Raw genomic sequence first — 15,703 nt, forward strand, 5'->3', positions numbered from 1 at the left:
AGGCTAGGAATCAATATATATTCTCTTGCTTTGATCACTTTCTTTAGTTTGTAGTTTGCATACAACTTGCAGAAAAGACATAGTTTGCACTGGATTTTACCATGAATCCTAGACTTTGGATTTTGTCTTTTATTTCCTTTCTGTGATCTGAGCTCATTTGCTTTTCGTTTCTTTTTGACCTACCGTTGAAAATTTTGTTCTTTTCTTTTTTCTTTTTTGCTTTTCCATGGCATCTTTCTGTCCTTGCTGAAAAAGTTAAGGGGACAAATGCAAACTCACTTTTGCCATAGATATATCTAACAAACAAACAAACAAACACACAAGGTTGTTTTTGTATGGTCTTGTACAACCAACATCTTTACTGCATTAGGCATGTTACATGTCTGTTGTTGCACTAAAATTGTCATACAATTATGATTGTAATGAGATTCCATCAGTTTCTATGTTGTCACAGCTCATTTTAGAGGAGCTCTGTGACACCGCAAAAGAACCATCTGCTGTACATGACCCTAAATAAAGGTGGTGATATGTCTAACAACCCTGTTCTTGGAGAGTTTATATGAATTGTATGGGGGAGAAAAAAGTACTTATGACTTTATCTCTCAGAAATGCATCTGTATGTAGGGCCCTATAATTTATTGTATAACACGGAATTTCACGTAATTTGTCAAACTTTGAATGAATTAATCAAACGTAGGTCATTACACTTAAATCAAATCATGATACGGACTAGTATCTGTAAATATTAAGCTGCAAAAGACTATTTAAATATGAATCCTGAGTGTTCTGCGTGTCTCTGTGTGAATGAAGAGTTTTGTTTACTACACATACTGTAGCACACGTGACGCTCGCAGTGTTTTCAGCCTCTGCCGCCTCACTAAATGAGGACATAAATACACAAACAATTTCCAGAACTTCTCTGATAGTCACTTCATGAGCATTTTACAGTTTCATTTGAGTAAAACTAGCGTCAAATTTAAAGGTATTCACGGCAACCCGTCAAAATAAAAGTATAGTAAAAATATAATATTAAAAATATTATCGTTCAGCAGAATGTATATACTACTACTACTACTAACATTATTAAAACTTTATTTTTTAAGGAATAATCACACATTTCTTCCATGTTTGTTTTCCAGAGTTTAATTCATGTTTTCTGCCTTTATTTGATAACTAGAAAAAATTTACATGCACAACACTGAATTTCTGAGGAGAAAAAATTTATAAGGCTGTTTTAAAAATAAGTTGAAATAAGTTTTGTTTTTATGCTTACAAATAATTAGACATGCAAAAACAGATTTTGGTAACAAAGTATTTGGTGAGAAAAAATAAAACATTTAAAGGGGTCATCGGATGCTAAGTTCACTTTTACATGTTGTTTCAACATTAATGTGTGTTGGCAGTGTATGTACACATGTGCCTTATGATAAAAATCCATGCAGTGTCTTTTAATTAATCTGTAAAAATAATCCCCTTTTTCAAATCGAGCCATTCTCAGATGCCTGTCGTTGTGGCGTCACGCCGACAGAGTCCGCTCCCACGATAGTTGATTGACATGAGCATTTTACCTCAGATCAGCTGTCACAGTCTGCCCTCTTTGTTTCGATGCCGGAGCAGAGATGTAAGTTATACAAGAATATCGCTGATTGAGCGATTGGGGTGTTGTGTTGCTGGATGTAATAATGAACATAGTGGTTGTCATTTACTCCTGACATCTGAGCCACTGAAGATGCAGTGGATTACATTTGTTTGTGAAGGGAATGCGCCTCCCGATCTACATATATCCGTCTATGTTCGTGCAAATCATTTGTGATCCAGCTTCACTTACAGCAGAAGTGAGTATAAGGGTTTTTTTATGAATCTTTGCGATCGCCTTTCCTAATAATGTGCTAGTTTAGCGGCTAAACGCGGCTAAATGCGGCTAAAGTAAACCGGCTCATCTCTCCACAGAGAGAAGAGAGGGGCGGGGTCAGCAGAGCTCATTAACATTTAAAGCAGCCTCGACCAGAATGAGATGATTTTTGCAGAGCTGGTTTTGGCAAGGTAAAAAGGGTGTTGTTTTACACAACCATTGAGAATTTTTAACCAAAGTATATTATAGACTTTTCATTAAGACCCAAAAGAATCATATCAACTTGTGGAAAATGGGCATCCGATGACCCCTTTAAAGGGAGTTTGGTAATAGTGTAAGAATATTTTCCGTGCGCAAAAATATGTAAATATCTGATGACTAAATACATGCAATTCACCTTTATTGCTTGAGGTGGCACTGTTTAATAGGCAAAAATGACATGATGTTTAACTCGTAATTATCGCAGGCATAAAACAAAAGAATATCATAAGCAAAAATTAAAGTGGTTTGAATGGCTTTATGCAATAAAATATAAATGTTACTGTTATTTGATGGTGGATGTGGTGAATAAGCTGCCAGCGATCAAACTATTTAAGTTTTGTGAATATGGTTGAGATGGTGAATATCATCCAAATGCTGAATGTACTGTAGAAGTGTTCCGACGATGACAGCGATGGTACAATGATCTGCTCAAACTGAACACTTCTAAGTTTCAAAAGGTAACAAAATATGCTTTATTTTATTCTTCCGTAGTTGTTCTTAAAATATCAAGAGAGTTTTTTCTATTGCAGAAGTTAGAGATCCATCCATGCTAGATATATAGGCCCTGGCCGCTAAAGACCCGAATATGTAATAATGATTGGTGAAACAGTCATGCATTTAAGGAGTTAAAACGGCAGGAGCGTGCCGAGCGCCGAGTTTGTTTTTTCACACTGAGCGTTCGGGTGTTTATTTTCATGGCGCAGAGAGTTGAAGAATATTCAACTTTGAATAAAACGCTGCGCTCATCACTGTCACTTTCTGGTCAGCTAACCAATCAGAGTGGAGGAGGGGCGGGACTAATACCGACCACCCTGCTCGTAGTACGACCAAGCAACATTTCTTTGTCTTTAACAGATTAAATTGCCGGACTACTATAATATTGTTATGAAAAATAATGCTTGGAGAAACATTTCATTCGCTATGTGTTTGCTATATATATACGCGGATATTCTGTATCATACTGTAGCAACCACAGCGTCTCAACCATAGACTGTAAAAAATATGGACGTAGTGTCCGTGATGTCACCCATAGGTTTCTGAAGAGTATTTTTGAAGCTCTTAGTGGGCGGGAGTTGGCCGTCGCCATCTTGGAATCGCGTCACTGCACGTCACTCCCGGATAATCGAAAATGGGCAAAGAGGTGGGACGTGGGTGGAGCTGGTTGCTGAAACCACACCCACCTAGCGCAACGGTGATGACAGCAGCGGCAATCCACCTGGCACTCAAGTGGCCACGCCCATGCAGAACTTTAAGGCTTAATACAATTTAAACGGATGAGTTATGAAAATATTCACCCCCCTCACAGTTGACATGAAGGGCAAAATTAGCTATATATACCAAAACCACTTTTTGTACCAGGCTGTAAACACGTTTTTCTGCTGTAAAGTTGGGGATTTTAACATGGGGATTGCAGTTATAGTCACTTCCGTGTTGGCTTCAAGAGGGAGACCGGGAGGTTGCCGCTTGGTCTCAACAGCTGTCCATTTTCAGCTGGCTAAAACAGTTTGGTGGACACACAGCCAGGCTGTAACATAACAAAATGTGGAAAAAGTGAAGCGCTGTAAATACTTTCCAGATGACCAAATTGAACTTTTTTTGACCAATCAGACTAATTTGTGGCCAAAGTACTATAGAGACAGTATTTATTTATTTATAGATTTTTTCACACAACAGTTCGGTTTAACTGAAAACAATTACACATTTACCAAGAAAGAAAGAGTCCAACTCTGTGTTCTAGGTGTTGCTGTAAAAGCTTTTTATTGCAAAGTACAGTAAATGCTTTTCCATTTGGAATTTAGAAGTCAAATTTTCACATTCTCGATCTTTTATTCAAAACCAACTTTTATGGCACTTGTAGCGATGGGTGAAACTCAGTATGCGAGTGCAATAATATCAAAGGCCATTTGAGCAGGGCTGATGGGTGCATGACAATGTTTCAAGTCTGTGCTGCGTAAACACATGAAACAAAAGCTATGTTCACAGGGTATCGAGACATCACAGGCTACATCCACAAAATAATGACATCGCCCGCTGACGTTTGTTATTGTTTGAACCATGCATGGCTTAATTTCTCTTAAATTAGAATTTTCACAGAATAACACTGCTTTTGACCTATAATACACTATTCTATACAAAATACAAACAAAACATGAACACAACAAAAAATAAAAACGCTGAAGTGACATTTACACAATTGTACAGCATCTCTCTCATGTTTAGCCTCTACATCAAGGTTCTACTTTACACGTATCTAATCTCTTATCCACATAATGCTCAGAATAAAAATCTGAGGGAAAAAGGTTGAAAAACATAAAGTTTATAATACTCAATTTTCCAATTCCTTTCGAAATTGCATGCTACACATGATAAGGTGCTGAATGGTACTATTATTATTATTATTAACAGTGGACACGTGTCTCTCTGGTACATCTGTGAAATTTCCAATTTCCCAAAAAAAAAGATTTATCGAAATTACCACAGAGGACAAAAAATAAAAGTATTTTGTAATTTACTCTCTCCAAACCAATATGACTATTGCAGTTCTGTAAAAATGTTCACTATTTTGAAGAATCGTCATGCTGCTCTTTTCCACACATCCATGTACTTTGACCTATTGTTAAGAAAACACACTAAAACAAGTAGTCTATGACTTGTGGGCTATAATTTGAAATCATATAACTTTCTGTGACAAAATGAACAAGTTTTTGCTAGAAAGTTAACTTTTAGCTCACATCTTGATCAATTCATACCCAAAATATCCAACTTGGATTAGAACAAATCCTTTAAAATGCCCTAAAATCTTTTCCTCTTCCTTCCTTTGCTGACCAAATAATGAGATTCTCACAAAAAAGCAACATTTCGTCAAGGCACTCATTTTATAATGCCATCATTTTTTTTAAAACCAAATATGGCTAGAAGTCCTTTCATTTAAATAGACGATTATCTACTTTTGCATGTTGAAATAAATGAATTACTACAAAGACAACGAATGAGGAAATGACGGCTGGAAGGAAAAGAGAAATACGACTTTCTAGTTTGTTCTTATTTGTGTGCAAAGTAATTTGATCATCTTTATCCAAGTTAAACAGGTTTCGACTGGACAAAGAGACTTCACGGTTTAGCAGAAATTAAAAGGTTTTACGTTTTTTATGTTTTTTTTTTTTTCCCTATCACTCTTGCGCAACCTAAAGCTATCTGAAAGCAGTCGGACATGTGACATGAGAAGCCCTGCTTTTTTTAAAACAGGACAAACAAAGAAACAAACAAGTTTTACCACAGCAGTAAACCAGGGAAGAATCGCTGCTGATTTACACAAGATATGAACGTTAAAGGTGCTACTATTCAATGCCTTTTGAATTTATCCAAACAGCCAGTACAAAACAAAAACGGTGAGACAGCATCCAGTCATCTTCGAACACGGTTCTTTGGGATCATTCTGAAGGCCACAGCGGTAAGAGACGGACGTTCGTCTCTGTACTGGAGAACTGGACAATCAGCATTCTACAGGCTGTGTGTGTGTGTGTGTGAGCGTCTATAAATGTTGTGCATCAGGAAGTTGCGCTGCAACTGTGCTTGTTCTCTTTCAAAAATGCATTAAAACAATGTTTGGGATATCATTAACAGTCCGCAGGAACAGTGAACATGCACCTGAGTGGTTTCAATGATTCTCTTCGACCACCTTGGGACAAAATGCATAAGCTAGTAAATGGAGTATGGTCTGACTACACGTCCCAGGATAACTAAAGTATAGTGGGTTAGTGATTATAATCCCTTTCCCCTGTGAGAATACAAATTGTCCACAGCAATAACCGTCGTAAAACACAAACCCAGAAACATGCACCCGCTCCAGAGGAAAGCAAACACGAGCTAAAGTGACCTGTCCTAGCTTGTTTGTGTTTAGGTGTGTGTGCCGAGACCCTGAGCGGCTGCTGCTGTCTCACACTTGCATCTCGGAGCTGCTGGCCAATCCCAGCGCCTGCGCCTCTTCTGGCGTAAGACCGTTCTTCAGTGTTCTTCTTACTGTAGAGGAAATCAAAACGGAATGAATGAGAGAACGAAGCGCTCAAGATGATATAGATATAGAGAACTTTAAATACTCAAACTCCTATTACAATTTAAAAGTATAATAAACTATTTAAACTAATACCAATAAATCAAATATCATCTATTTTTAAAACAAGGATGATTAAAAAATCTATCCGAAACATTTGTTTAATGTTTAATTGATGTTGTTTAATAACTCAAACCGTTGCAGTCTGTCAGTCATATGATGGCAGTCAATTGCTACCAAATCTTTGACAATTTGGTTCCAAAAGGGACAAATCCTCCTCCGAAGGCCACTTTGGAATGAGTACAATCATGGCTACCATATTTAAAGAGATAGTTCACCCAAAAATTCTGTCATTAATTACTCACCTTCATGTAGTTTCAAACCCGTAAGACCTTTGTTCATCTTCAGAACACAAATTAAAATATTTTTGATGAAATCCGAGAGCTTTCTGACCCTGCATAGACAGCAACACAATTGACACATTCAAGGCCCAGAAAGGTAGTAAGGACATCATTAAAATAGTCTGTGAGACATCAAAGGTTCAACCCTAATTTTTGAGAGACTATTTTAACAATATTGCTACCTTTCTGGTCTTACTACAATCATTTCCGGCCTTTCTGAACATGTCAGTTGCGTTGCTGTCTATGCAGGGTCAGAAAGCTCTCGGATTTCATCAAAAATATCTTAATTTGTGTTACGAAGACGAACAAAGGTCTTACGGGTTTGGAACGACATGAGGATAAGTAATTAATGACAGAATTTTCATTTTTGGGACAACCTGAAGTGTGTTCCAAAGAACAGTTTTTGGTCCTCTACACCCGTCATCCCTTCAAAACTCTAAACTAAACTCTTTGACGGGTTTAGGGCATAGAGATAAGCCCTTCCAAACAAGTTGTGTGTGTGGTATTCGCAGACTCACAGGATTTGCGGTTGGCTCTGGAGCGTCTCCTCTCACGGGGCTGTGCGCGCTGACTGGGGCCCTGAGTGGCTGATTTCACAATGCGTTCCATGATTTCATCCGCTGTGTCATTTGTGCAATTAGAAGTGTCTTCATTTGCAGCAGACAAAAGTGCTGTATGGCCTAGAAAACAAAGATGAGAAGTATGGAACGTTTGCGTCAAGTTGAGCACGTATGGCTACTGCAAATCAGCATCATGTGTAGCTCTAAATACACAAATATACCTCGAGTGGCTCGAGTCCGTGTGCGGAGGCCGGGGAGGACAGAGGATTGACTGTCGCCACCCTGCAGGCTGGTGCGAAGTACTGCAGTCATCTGCTCATGTTCAGCTGCGTCCTCCGTGTAGCCCAAACCCTGCGGCTGACTCTCCTGACCCTCCAGAGGAGTCCCTGCAAACTTCCCACTCTGAGGAGAGAAATAATAAAGAAATCAATTCATTCTATATAAAAACTTGTTTGGTTGTGTTATATATTTTCATCATTTACTATTAGTCTCACTTCAGACAAATATGTTTTATATAAATAATTCCAATCTATGGTTGGTGGTTTAGTATATTATTCACACATTAGTCATTTATTAGTGCATAAAGGCTTATTAATAGCAAACTTTCAATTCAGAGTTGATCTTGAAATAGTTTTACATCTGTATTAGCTTTGTTTAACATGTTTTATTTACAAAAGTTTAACATGCTCTTATCTTCTGTTCAAGTCCACATGGAGAAGCACGATCATTGCATACAATAAAAAATAGTACAAATATTAATCCTTCAATCCCTTACATCCTCTAGATACTGTACAAACTTGGAAATGCTCTGGTAATACATGCTAGACATTACAGGTCAGTGGAATCACAGGAAGAAACGTGAAACCCGTCCATGCACAAGCGCAGAAAAGCACACTGATACACGCATACCTCATCATCCTCTTCCTCATCACTCTACAGAGAAGAAATGAAAGATGTCACGTGACGGAGAAGATGGAAATGTTTTGGTTTTTTGGAATTTGGTTTGGCACTTCAAGACTCTTAGTTCCAAAACAAATTTTAAAAAGTACTAGCCTGAATTTCATTCTAGTGCACTTTAGGCAACTAAAAAAAAATGTCCAGGTCATATATTACCCCAAACAAATAAATAAATACATAACTTTTTTTATTTTATTTTATTTTATGATAAGTACATTTTCCAACTACTCTACTGATCATAAATAAAAAAAAAACAAACAACAACAACAACATCTCACACTGGGAAGGCAGGAAGAAAGTAATGAATAAATAATTGAATTTTATTTTATTTTATTTCAGGATAAGTAATTTTTTTCCCACCAACTCCAATAAACATAAAATAAAACAAAAACTTTTCACTTCGGGAAATAAATTAATTTGTTAAAATGGTAAACATCATGGCAGCATTTGTTGTGCTAAATTTATGCTTTTTTTTATTTTATTTTATTTATTTTAATTCAGGATAAGTACATTTTTCCACCAACTCCAATGACCATAAAATAAAACAACTACATTTCACACTGGGAAATAAATAAATAATTAAAATGGTACTATCACTTCAATGATAGTAAAACTAAAAACTTCAATGTACCATTTGTTGTGCTGCATTTATGATTATTTATTTATATAATTTATTTTATTTTAAAATTAAACAACAGAATTTCACATTTGTTGGTAAATAAATAAAATAAATATTATTAAAATGGAAAATTTGGTAAATTGATAAACATAATGGCAGCATTTGTTGTGCTTTTATTTTATATTTTATTTTATTTTAAATAACTATTCCAATATTTTGAGATAAAATTTGACCTGGACATTTTTTGCAGATTTAAATCAATTAAAAAATGACATTTAAAATGATCATAATATCAATAATTGAACAAGAATCACCTTAAAATAATTTACTTTATGCAAAATATAACTTCTTTTCCCCCTTTTTTTGCTTGTGTTATAAAATGACCTATGTGCATTTTAGTGAGATTCAACGTATATATCGTTATTGCATGTGAGAAAAAAACAAAACAAAACAAAAAATAAATAAAAAAACTTAAAATGAGCCCAGTTACAAGCTGTTCTCAAAACGAGGTTTCAAAAATGTAAACACACGTTTCATCTCTACATAATCCACTTGGACTTCTTGTTTTCCAGCAACATGTGTAACTGCACTTCCTTCCTTTACCTCAGCTCTACCTCTACAGAGCGTGAGCTTGCATTCAGCGCTCCTACAGGGACATCCAAAGGTTTGGATTTTCACACAGAGATTGAATTAGACACCCTTCTTAGACTAAGGAAGACCCCCGCCAAGCATAACACGCCATGAAGGGCTATCCTGGCTATGACATCCCCCATGAGAGGCATTAAATTGGCCTCCTGGAGTAACAAATACCCAGGGCAAGTCCAGAGCTGCAAAACCCACGACAAAAGACTGCTAGGTTTACAATGTTTTATTATTGTAATGCAAGTGGTGAGCGTGCTTTGTGGCCACTCTGAACACCCTGAGGCGGACGCAGGGAAATAGAACACACACACGATAACAATCAGACCTCACTGGTCTCAAGTAGACACAGAGTGTGAATAAGACGCTGGAAGCATCTGAAAGAATAATGACTCCCTCTTGTGGTGCAAAGATGAAGCACAGAAATTAAACAGCTTTTTGAAAAAGGCTCAAGATATCCATGTCTTTCTTTTTTAACAGTTGAATAGAAATTATGTTTGTAAGAAAAACATTCCAGGATTTTTCTCCATATAATGGACTTCAAAGGGGATCAGCAGGTTGAAGGTCCAAATTGCAGATTCAGTGAAGCTTCAAAGGGCTCTACACAATCCCAGCTGAGGAATAAGGGTCTTGTCTAGTGAAACAATCTGTTATTTTCTAACAAAAAAATAAAAATGAATACACTTTTTAACCACAAATGCTTATCTTGCACTACCTTGACTTAACGCATTACATAGTCACATCGGAAAGTGACTACAACCCAGTGTTTAGCAAACGTGCAAAGAAAGTCAAACGGCTTTTACCAAAAAAAGGTCAAACAACGATGTCGGATGATTTTGAAGTTATGAACTGGAGATGAAGAACTAACCACATGTGACCTTTCCAATGTGATTATGTAATGTGTGAAGACAGACGTGCATCACAGAGCTAGTCCAAGATGAGCATTTGTGGTTAAGAAGTATCTAAAATTTTATTTTTTTTAGAAAATAACTGATCGTTTTACTAGATAAGACCCTTGTTCCTTGGTTGGCATCATGTGGAGTCCTTTAAGTTTCGTTGAAACTGCAATTATGGCTTCCATTGAAATGGAGAAAAATCCTGGAATGTTTTCCTCAAAAACCTTAATTTCTTTTAGACTAAAGAACTTTTCCCTTAATATTAAAGGGATGGTTCATTCAAAAATAAAAAATTGTGTCACCATTTACTCACCCTTATAACATTATTAAAAGAAGATATTTTGAAAATGTTATTTGGTTACCAACATTCTTCAAAATACTTTCGCGTTCAACACAAGAAAGAAATTCATATAGGTTTGGAACGACATGAGGGAGAATAAATGACGACAGAATTTTTTTTTGACTTAATGAGTTTTTTCTTCTGTTGAGCACAAAGATATTCTGAAGAATGTGGGTAACCAAACAGTATACGTCAGCTATTAAAAAAAAAAATAGCTATGGAACAGGGTTGCCAGGTTTTCACAACAAAACCCGCCCATTTGCTACTCAAAACTAGCTCAATTGCGTTTCGTGGGGGATAAAGTACGCGTGTTTTGTCAGGGTTCCCCTGGTAAATACACAATTCAGGGCCTAAATATGACGTTATCAGTGATGGGAATAACGACGTTATAAATAAACTGCGTTATTTTTTTCAGTAACGAGTAATCAAACGAATTACTGTTTCCCCTGTTACAAAGCCGTTACCGTTACTGACAATAACATGCAGCGTTACTATAATTTATTATAATTTTATTATGATTTTATTTTTCAATTCATCTGAATGGATGCGCACAGCGTACCTGCATTTGACAAACCGTAAACTTTAGTGCGAAAGCACATGACTAGCTGTCGTTATGTATATATTCTTTGCTGTATTTTCCTATCAAAATAACGGAGTTCCTTTGGAATTCGGGTAGTAGGTGAAACTAATGCGCAAACGGCAATCTCATTGGCTGGTGCTCACCTATTATCAGCCCTGTTTTCGATTTCAGCAAATCAGTTTGAGTGAAAGCAGACAACGTGATTAATATTCATGAACCCAGCAGCTCATTAATCCCTAGTGCGTTTTATTTTGTTATTAGTAGTAGAATTCATAGTAGTTTTGTTTTATTTTCAGTATTATTTTTTTATAGAAACACTAAAATACAAACGATATCTTACGCACTACCACCAGTCCTAAGTTCAGTAAATATGACAAAGCATCACCTTAGAATTATAAGGTTCTATCTGCATTCTGAGCACTTTTGAGATATTGAGCTTCAAAATAAGTTTTTGTGTTCCATAGACTTCTGTTGATAGAACCATTTTTGTTTTCTTAAAAAAGGCCCAAAATGTACACAGCTTACAAAAGAAACATCACATAATGTAAATACGTTGTCACCGAATAAGAATATGTGAATAACTAAATTTTGACAAAAATGTCAGATAGAACCTTATAATTCTAAGGCGACGAAATATGCATTCATACATGGTTATTTTAAAGCTGTAATTACTAAAGTTTAATGCTAAATTATCATGTCATATTATAATGCTTGACTGACTGATGCTAAGTGTACATTCAGATATTTAAAAAACTGTGCCATTAAGCTTTATATATCTGGTGAGCAAACTAAAAAAATCATTTAATTTAAATTTCATTCAACATATTTAATATTTGGGGCATCCAAGTTGTGACATTTTTATTTTTTTTTTTTTAAAGTAAAACAATAGTTACTTTCCCTGGTAATTAGTTACTTTTATAATGATGTAACTCAGATACTAACTCATTTAGTCAATTTGTGAGAAGTAACTAGTGACTATAACCAATTACGTTTTTAGGTAACATGCCCAACACTGGACGTTATTGGGGTCGATTCAACCCGCGGACATCAAAAACAACCTGCGGCAACAGTGTTGAAGTAGCCCAATTCTGCGGGAAAACCACAGACTTGGCAACACTGCTATGGAAGTCAATGGCTACCGTCAACTGTTTAGTTATTCTTCAAAATATCTTTGTTTGTGTTCAGTAGAAGAACAGAATTCAAACAGGTTTGTAACGACATAAGTGTGAATCAATGATTACAGAATTTTCATTTTTGGGTAAACTATCCCTATAAACTGATCCTTGCATAGTAATCTTGTATTGCAATTGTTCACACTCACCTCTGTGATCATTTTGCCCCGGGTCTTGTTCCTCTCACGGTGATTGGCTCGTTTCTGCTTCTGCTGCAGCACTCGCTCTCTGGTGGTTCGGTATTCAAGTGCAAATTCACTCAGAATCTTACTGAAGCGATGAATGCTCACCTCTCGTATTGCGTAAGGAGGGTGGCCCAGGAACAGCAGGAATGAGTGAAACCTGTAGATTAAACACACAGCGACATCACTTTAAGTGATCTTCAGACATCTCTGCAAAATTTCTAAGGCTTAGTTCAGACAGGCAGCACAAAGCCAATGATGCTTTTAGCATATACAACATCTGAACAACAAAAAAACACAAAATCCAACTCACATTTTTGCAAACTAGATTCAAACCACATTCATAGGTGGTATGAAATCAGATAGACAGATAGATAGATAGAATATGTTTGCAAACATATTTAGGCACCTGTTTATGATGCGACGATGCACGATTTTTAGGATGATAATTCTTTCTGCACAGTCTTTAAGGAAGTCCGACATGCGCTGCTTAAGGGCTGGTTTCATTTCGTGTTTGGCTATGACCTTTAGGTGATCCCAGGATGCTTTGCAGCGACGCTCCATCTGAGATAGGTTTTCCTGCAGCTGGTCGAAGTCAACCTGAAGAAGACAGGACAACCGGTGTTTAATAAAGGCAGCTCATGATTGGTCCGTTCACTTCAAAAGCAATGCATTACTTTTAGCAACAACACATGGATTTGTGAAGCCTTGATTTCTTCCTTTGCACGTGGCACACTGCCATTGTTTGTACACTGGAGTCCAAACATCCGAGACGATATTGAAATTCTGGGATTAAAATCTAATTTAAATCTGGAAATGAACAAAGTTTTAGTGTTTAAAATATTTAAAACAAAGAAATGTAATAAAGGCGAAATAAGATTGTGCACTATTTCTAGGATACTAGTCAAATAAGTAAATTTGTGATAGTGATCATGTGATTTTCTTTGTACAAAAGGTCAGGTGTTCTTGCCCTGTACCATATTAAATATAATGAAAATATATGAAATTATGATAAAAAAGCTGTGATGGTGCTGTAAATGCGCTGCGGGAGTTCTGCTAACCTTAGCAGAGCGAGTGATAGCTCCAATCTCAGAGTAGAGGTCTGAACTTTCTGGAAACTTCTCCACGACGATGGAGCAGACGTGATGCAGTAGAGACTGTTTGTGAACAGTGTCCTTCACCTCAGGAACTTTCTCTAGGTAACTCAGCTCAAAGCCTTTAGCCTGAAAACACAATCACATAAATAAAAAAAAGACCATAACACTTTTAAGCAATTAAAACATTTAATCTAATTAATTATTCTAATTAACTGCACATAAACTTTGTCTGAGAAATTACCCCCTAAAAGGTCATTTGTAATAATATAATTTAAAAATCATTAAACTGCATTAATTCAGTAACAAAACAGATTTTTAATTGAAACAAAAACAGTTCAGACAGTATTTAACACAATATTATATACCTATATAGGCTCTTTTTTCCTTCTTTCACATCTTGAATTTTAAGGGCAACTAACTGCATTCTAGTGAGCTACATGTCTTAAATGTGTTAATAATTTTAAAACCAAATCACAGCAAATTAATATCTTTAAAACATTAGAAGATATAATTATAACTTAAATGATGACTTTTACTGAAATATGTAGCAGAAAATCCATGAAAGATTTACATTTTCTTTAAAAATCCACATTGTTTTATACATATTATGGACTATGGGGGCGCCATTCTTTTCATGACATGAAATGTGACCCTGGACCCCAATACCAGTCATAAGATGAATAAAGATGAATAAATAAGCTTTCCATTGATTTGTTAGGGTATGACAATATTTGAATATTTGGCCGAGATATAGCTATCTGAAAATCTGAAATCTGGGGGTGCAAAAAAAAAAAAAAAAAAAAAAATATTAAGAAAATCACCTTTAAAGTTGTCCAAATGAAGTTCTTAGCAATGCACATTACTAATCAAAAATTAAGTTTTGATGTATTTACAGTAGGAAATTTACAAATATCTTCATGAAACATGATCTTTACTTAATATCCTAATGATTTTTTGGCATAAAAGAAAATTTGGACCCATACATTGTATTTGTATGCTACAAATATACCCATGCTACTTAAAGGAGAAGTCCACTTCCGAAACAAAGATTCACATATAATGTACTCACCCCCTTGTCATCAAGATGTTCGTGTCTTTCTTTCTTCAGTCGTAAAGAAATTATGTTTTTTGAGGAAAAAAATTCAGGATTTTTCTCAGTATAATGGTGCCCCGATTTTGAACTTCCAAAATGCAGTTTAAATGCGGCTTTAAACGATCCCAAATGCGGTTTCAAACGATCCCAGCCGAGAAAGAAGGGTCTTATCTAGCGAAACGATCGTTTATCTTCATAAAAATAATACAATTTATATACTATTTAATGTCAAACGCTCGTCTTGTCTTACTCTGCCTGGACTGTTTTTGTTCCAGTTCATGACAGTTAGGGTATGTCGAAAAACTCCCATCTCATGTTCTCCCTCAACTTCAAAATCGTCCTATATCGCTGTTTTACCTTTTCTGTTAAGGGTTTTTGATCCCTTTTTTGCATGTTTACTTTGCAAAGACTGGGATGGTACTTTTGTAGTAATGTAGGATGACTTTGAAATGATTTTTGATATTGAGGGAGAAAATACAATTGGAGTTTTTCGACATACCCTAACTGTCTTGAGCCAGAATACACAGAGTTCAGGCAGAGCAAGGCAAGACGAGCGTTTGAGAATAAAAAGTATTTAAATTGTATTTTTTTTCTTATGAAAATAACCGATCGTTATGCTAGATAAGACCCTTCTTCCTCGGCTGGGATCGTTTACAACCGCATTAGTTTGAAGCTGCATTTAAACTGCATTTTGGAAGTTCAAAATCGGGGCACCATATCAGTCCATTATATGAAGAAAAATCCAGATTTTTTTTCCTCAAAAAAACATAATTTCTTTACGACTGAAGAAAGAAAGACATGAACATTTTGGATGACAAGGGGGTGAGTACATTATATATGAATCTTTGTTTTAAAAGTGGACTTCTCCTTTAAGACCGGTTTTGTGGTCCAGGGTCACAAATGGTTGCACTCAGTGAGCTACTGGCGCCACCTGTTGCTATTTTTGACCGCAACTCGAATAAGCAACTTGGAAAATAAAATGCTGATATGATACCAGATTGTG

The 15,703-nt window shown here is 36.0% G+C and overlaps 1 protein-coding gene across 5 annotated transcripts in view; it reads right to left on the bottom strand.

The window, feature by feature from the left end:
• Nucleotides 1–5,248: 5,248 nt before the first annotated feature.
• fhod3b (formin homology 2 domain containing 3b) overlaps nt 5,249–15,703 on the bottom strand; it is a 203,040-nt gene continuing 192,585 nt past the window's right edge. For 4 of the 5 annotated variants that reach the window (XM_051131512.1, XM_051131510.1, XM_051131507.1 and 1 more), the window contains 7 exons: nt 13,572–13,733; nt 12,920–13,110; nt 12,478–12,670; nt 8,035–8,058; nt 7,347–7,527; nt 7,084–7,245; nt 5,249–6,133 (listed from right to left, as the gene is read on the bottom strand). In XM_051131512.1, the coding sequence (XP_050987469.1) occupies nt 6,051–6,133; nt 7,084–7,245; nt 7,347–7,527; nt 8,035–8,058; nt 12,478–12,670; nt 12,920–13,110; nt 13,572–13,733 (996 nt within the window). In that variant the 3' untranslated portion in view covers nt 5,249–6,050. The remainder of the gene's footprint in view (nt 6,134–7,083; nt 7,246–7,346; nt 7,528–8,034; nt 8,059–12,477; nt 12,671–12,919; nt 13,111–13,571; nt 13,734–15,703) is intronic. The other variant, XM_051131509.1, reaches the window with a different exon arrangement.

The sequence above is a fragment of the Labeo rohita genome, chromosome 16 (assembly GCF_022985175.1).
Source record: "Labeo rohita strain BAU-BD-2019 chromosome 16, IGBB_LRoh.1.0, whole genome shotgun sequence".
Taxonomy (NCBI): domain Eukaryota; kingdom Metazoa; phylum Chordata; class Actinopteri; order Cypriniformes; family Cyprinidae; genus Labeo; species Labeo rohita.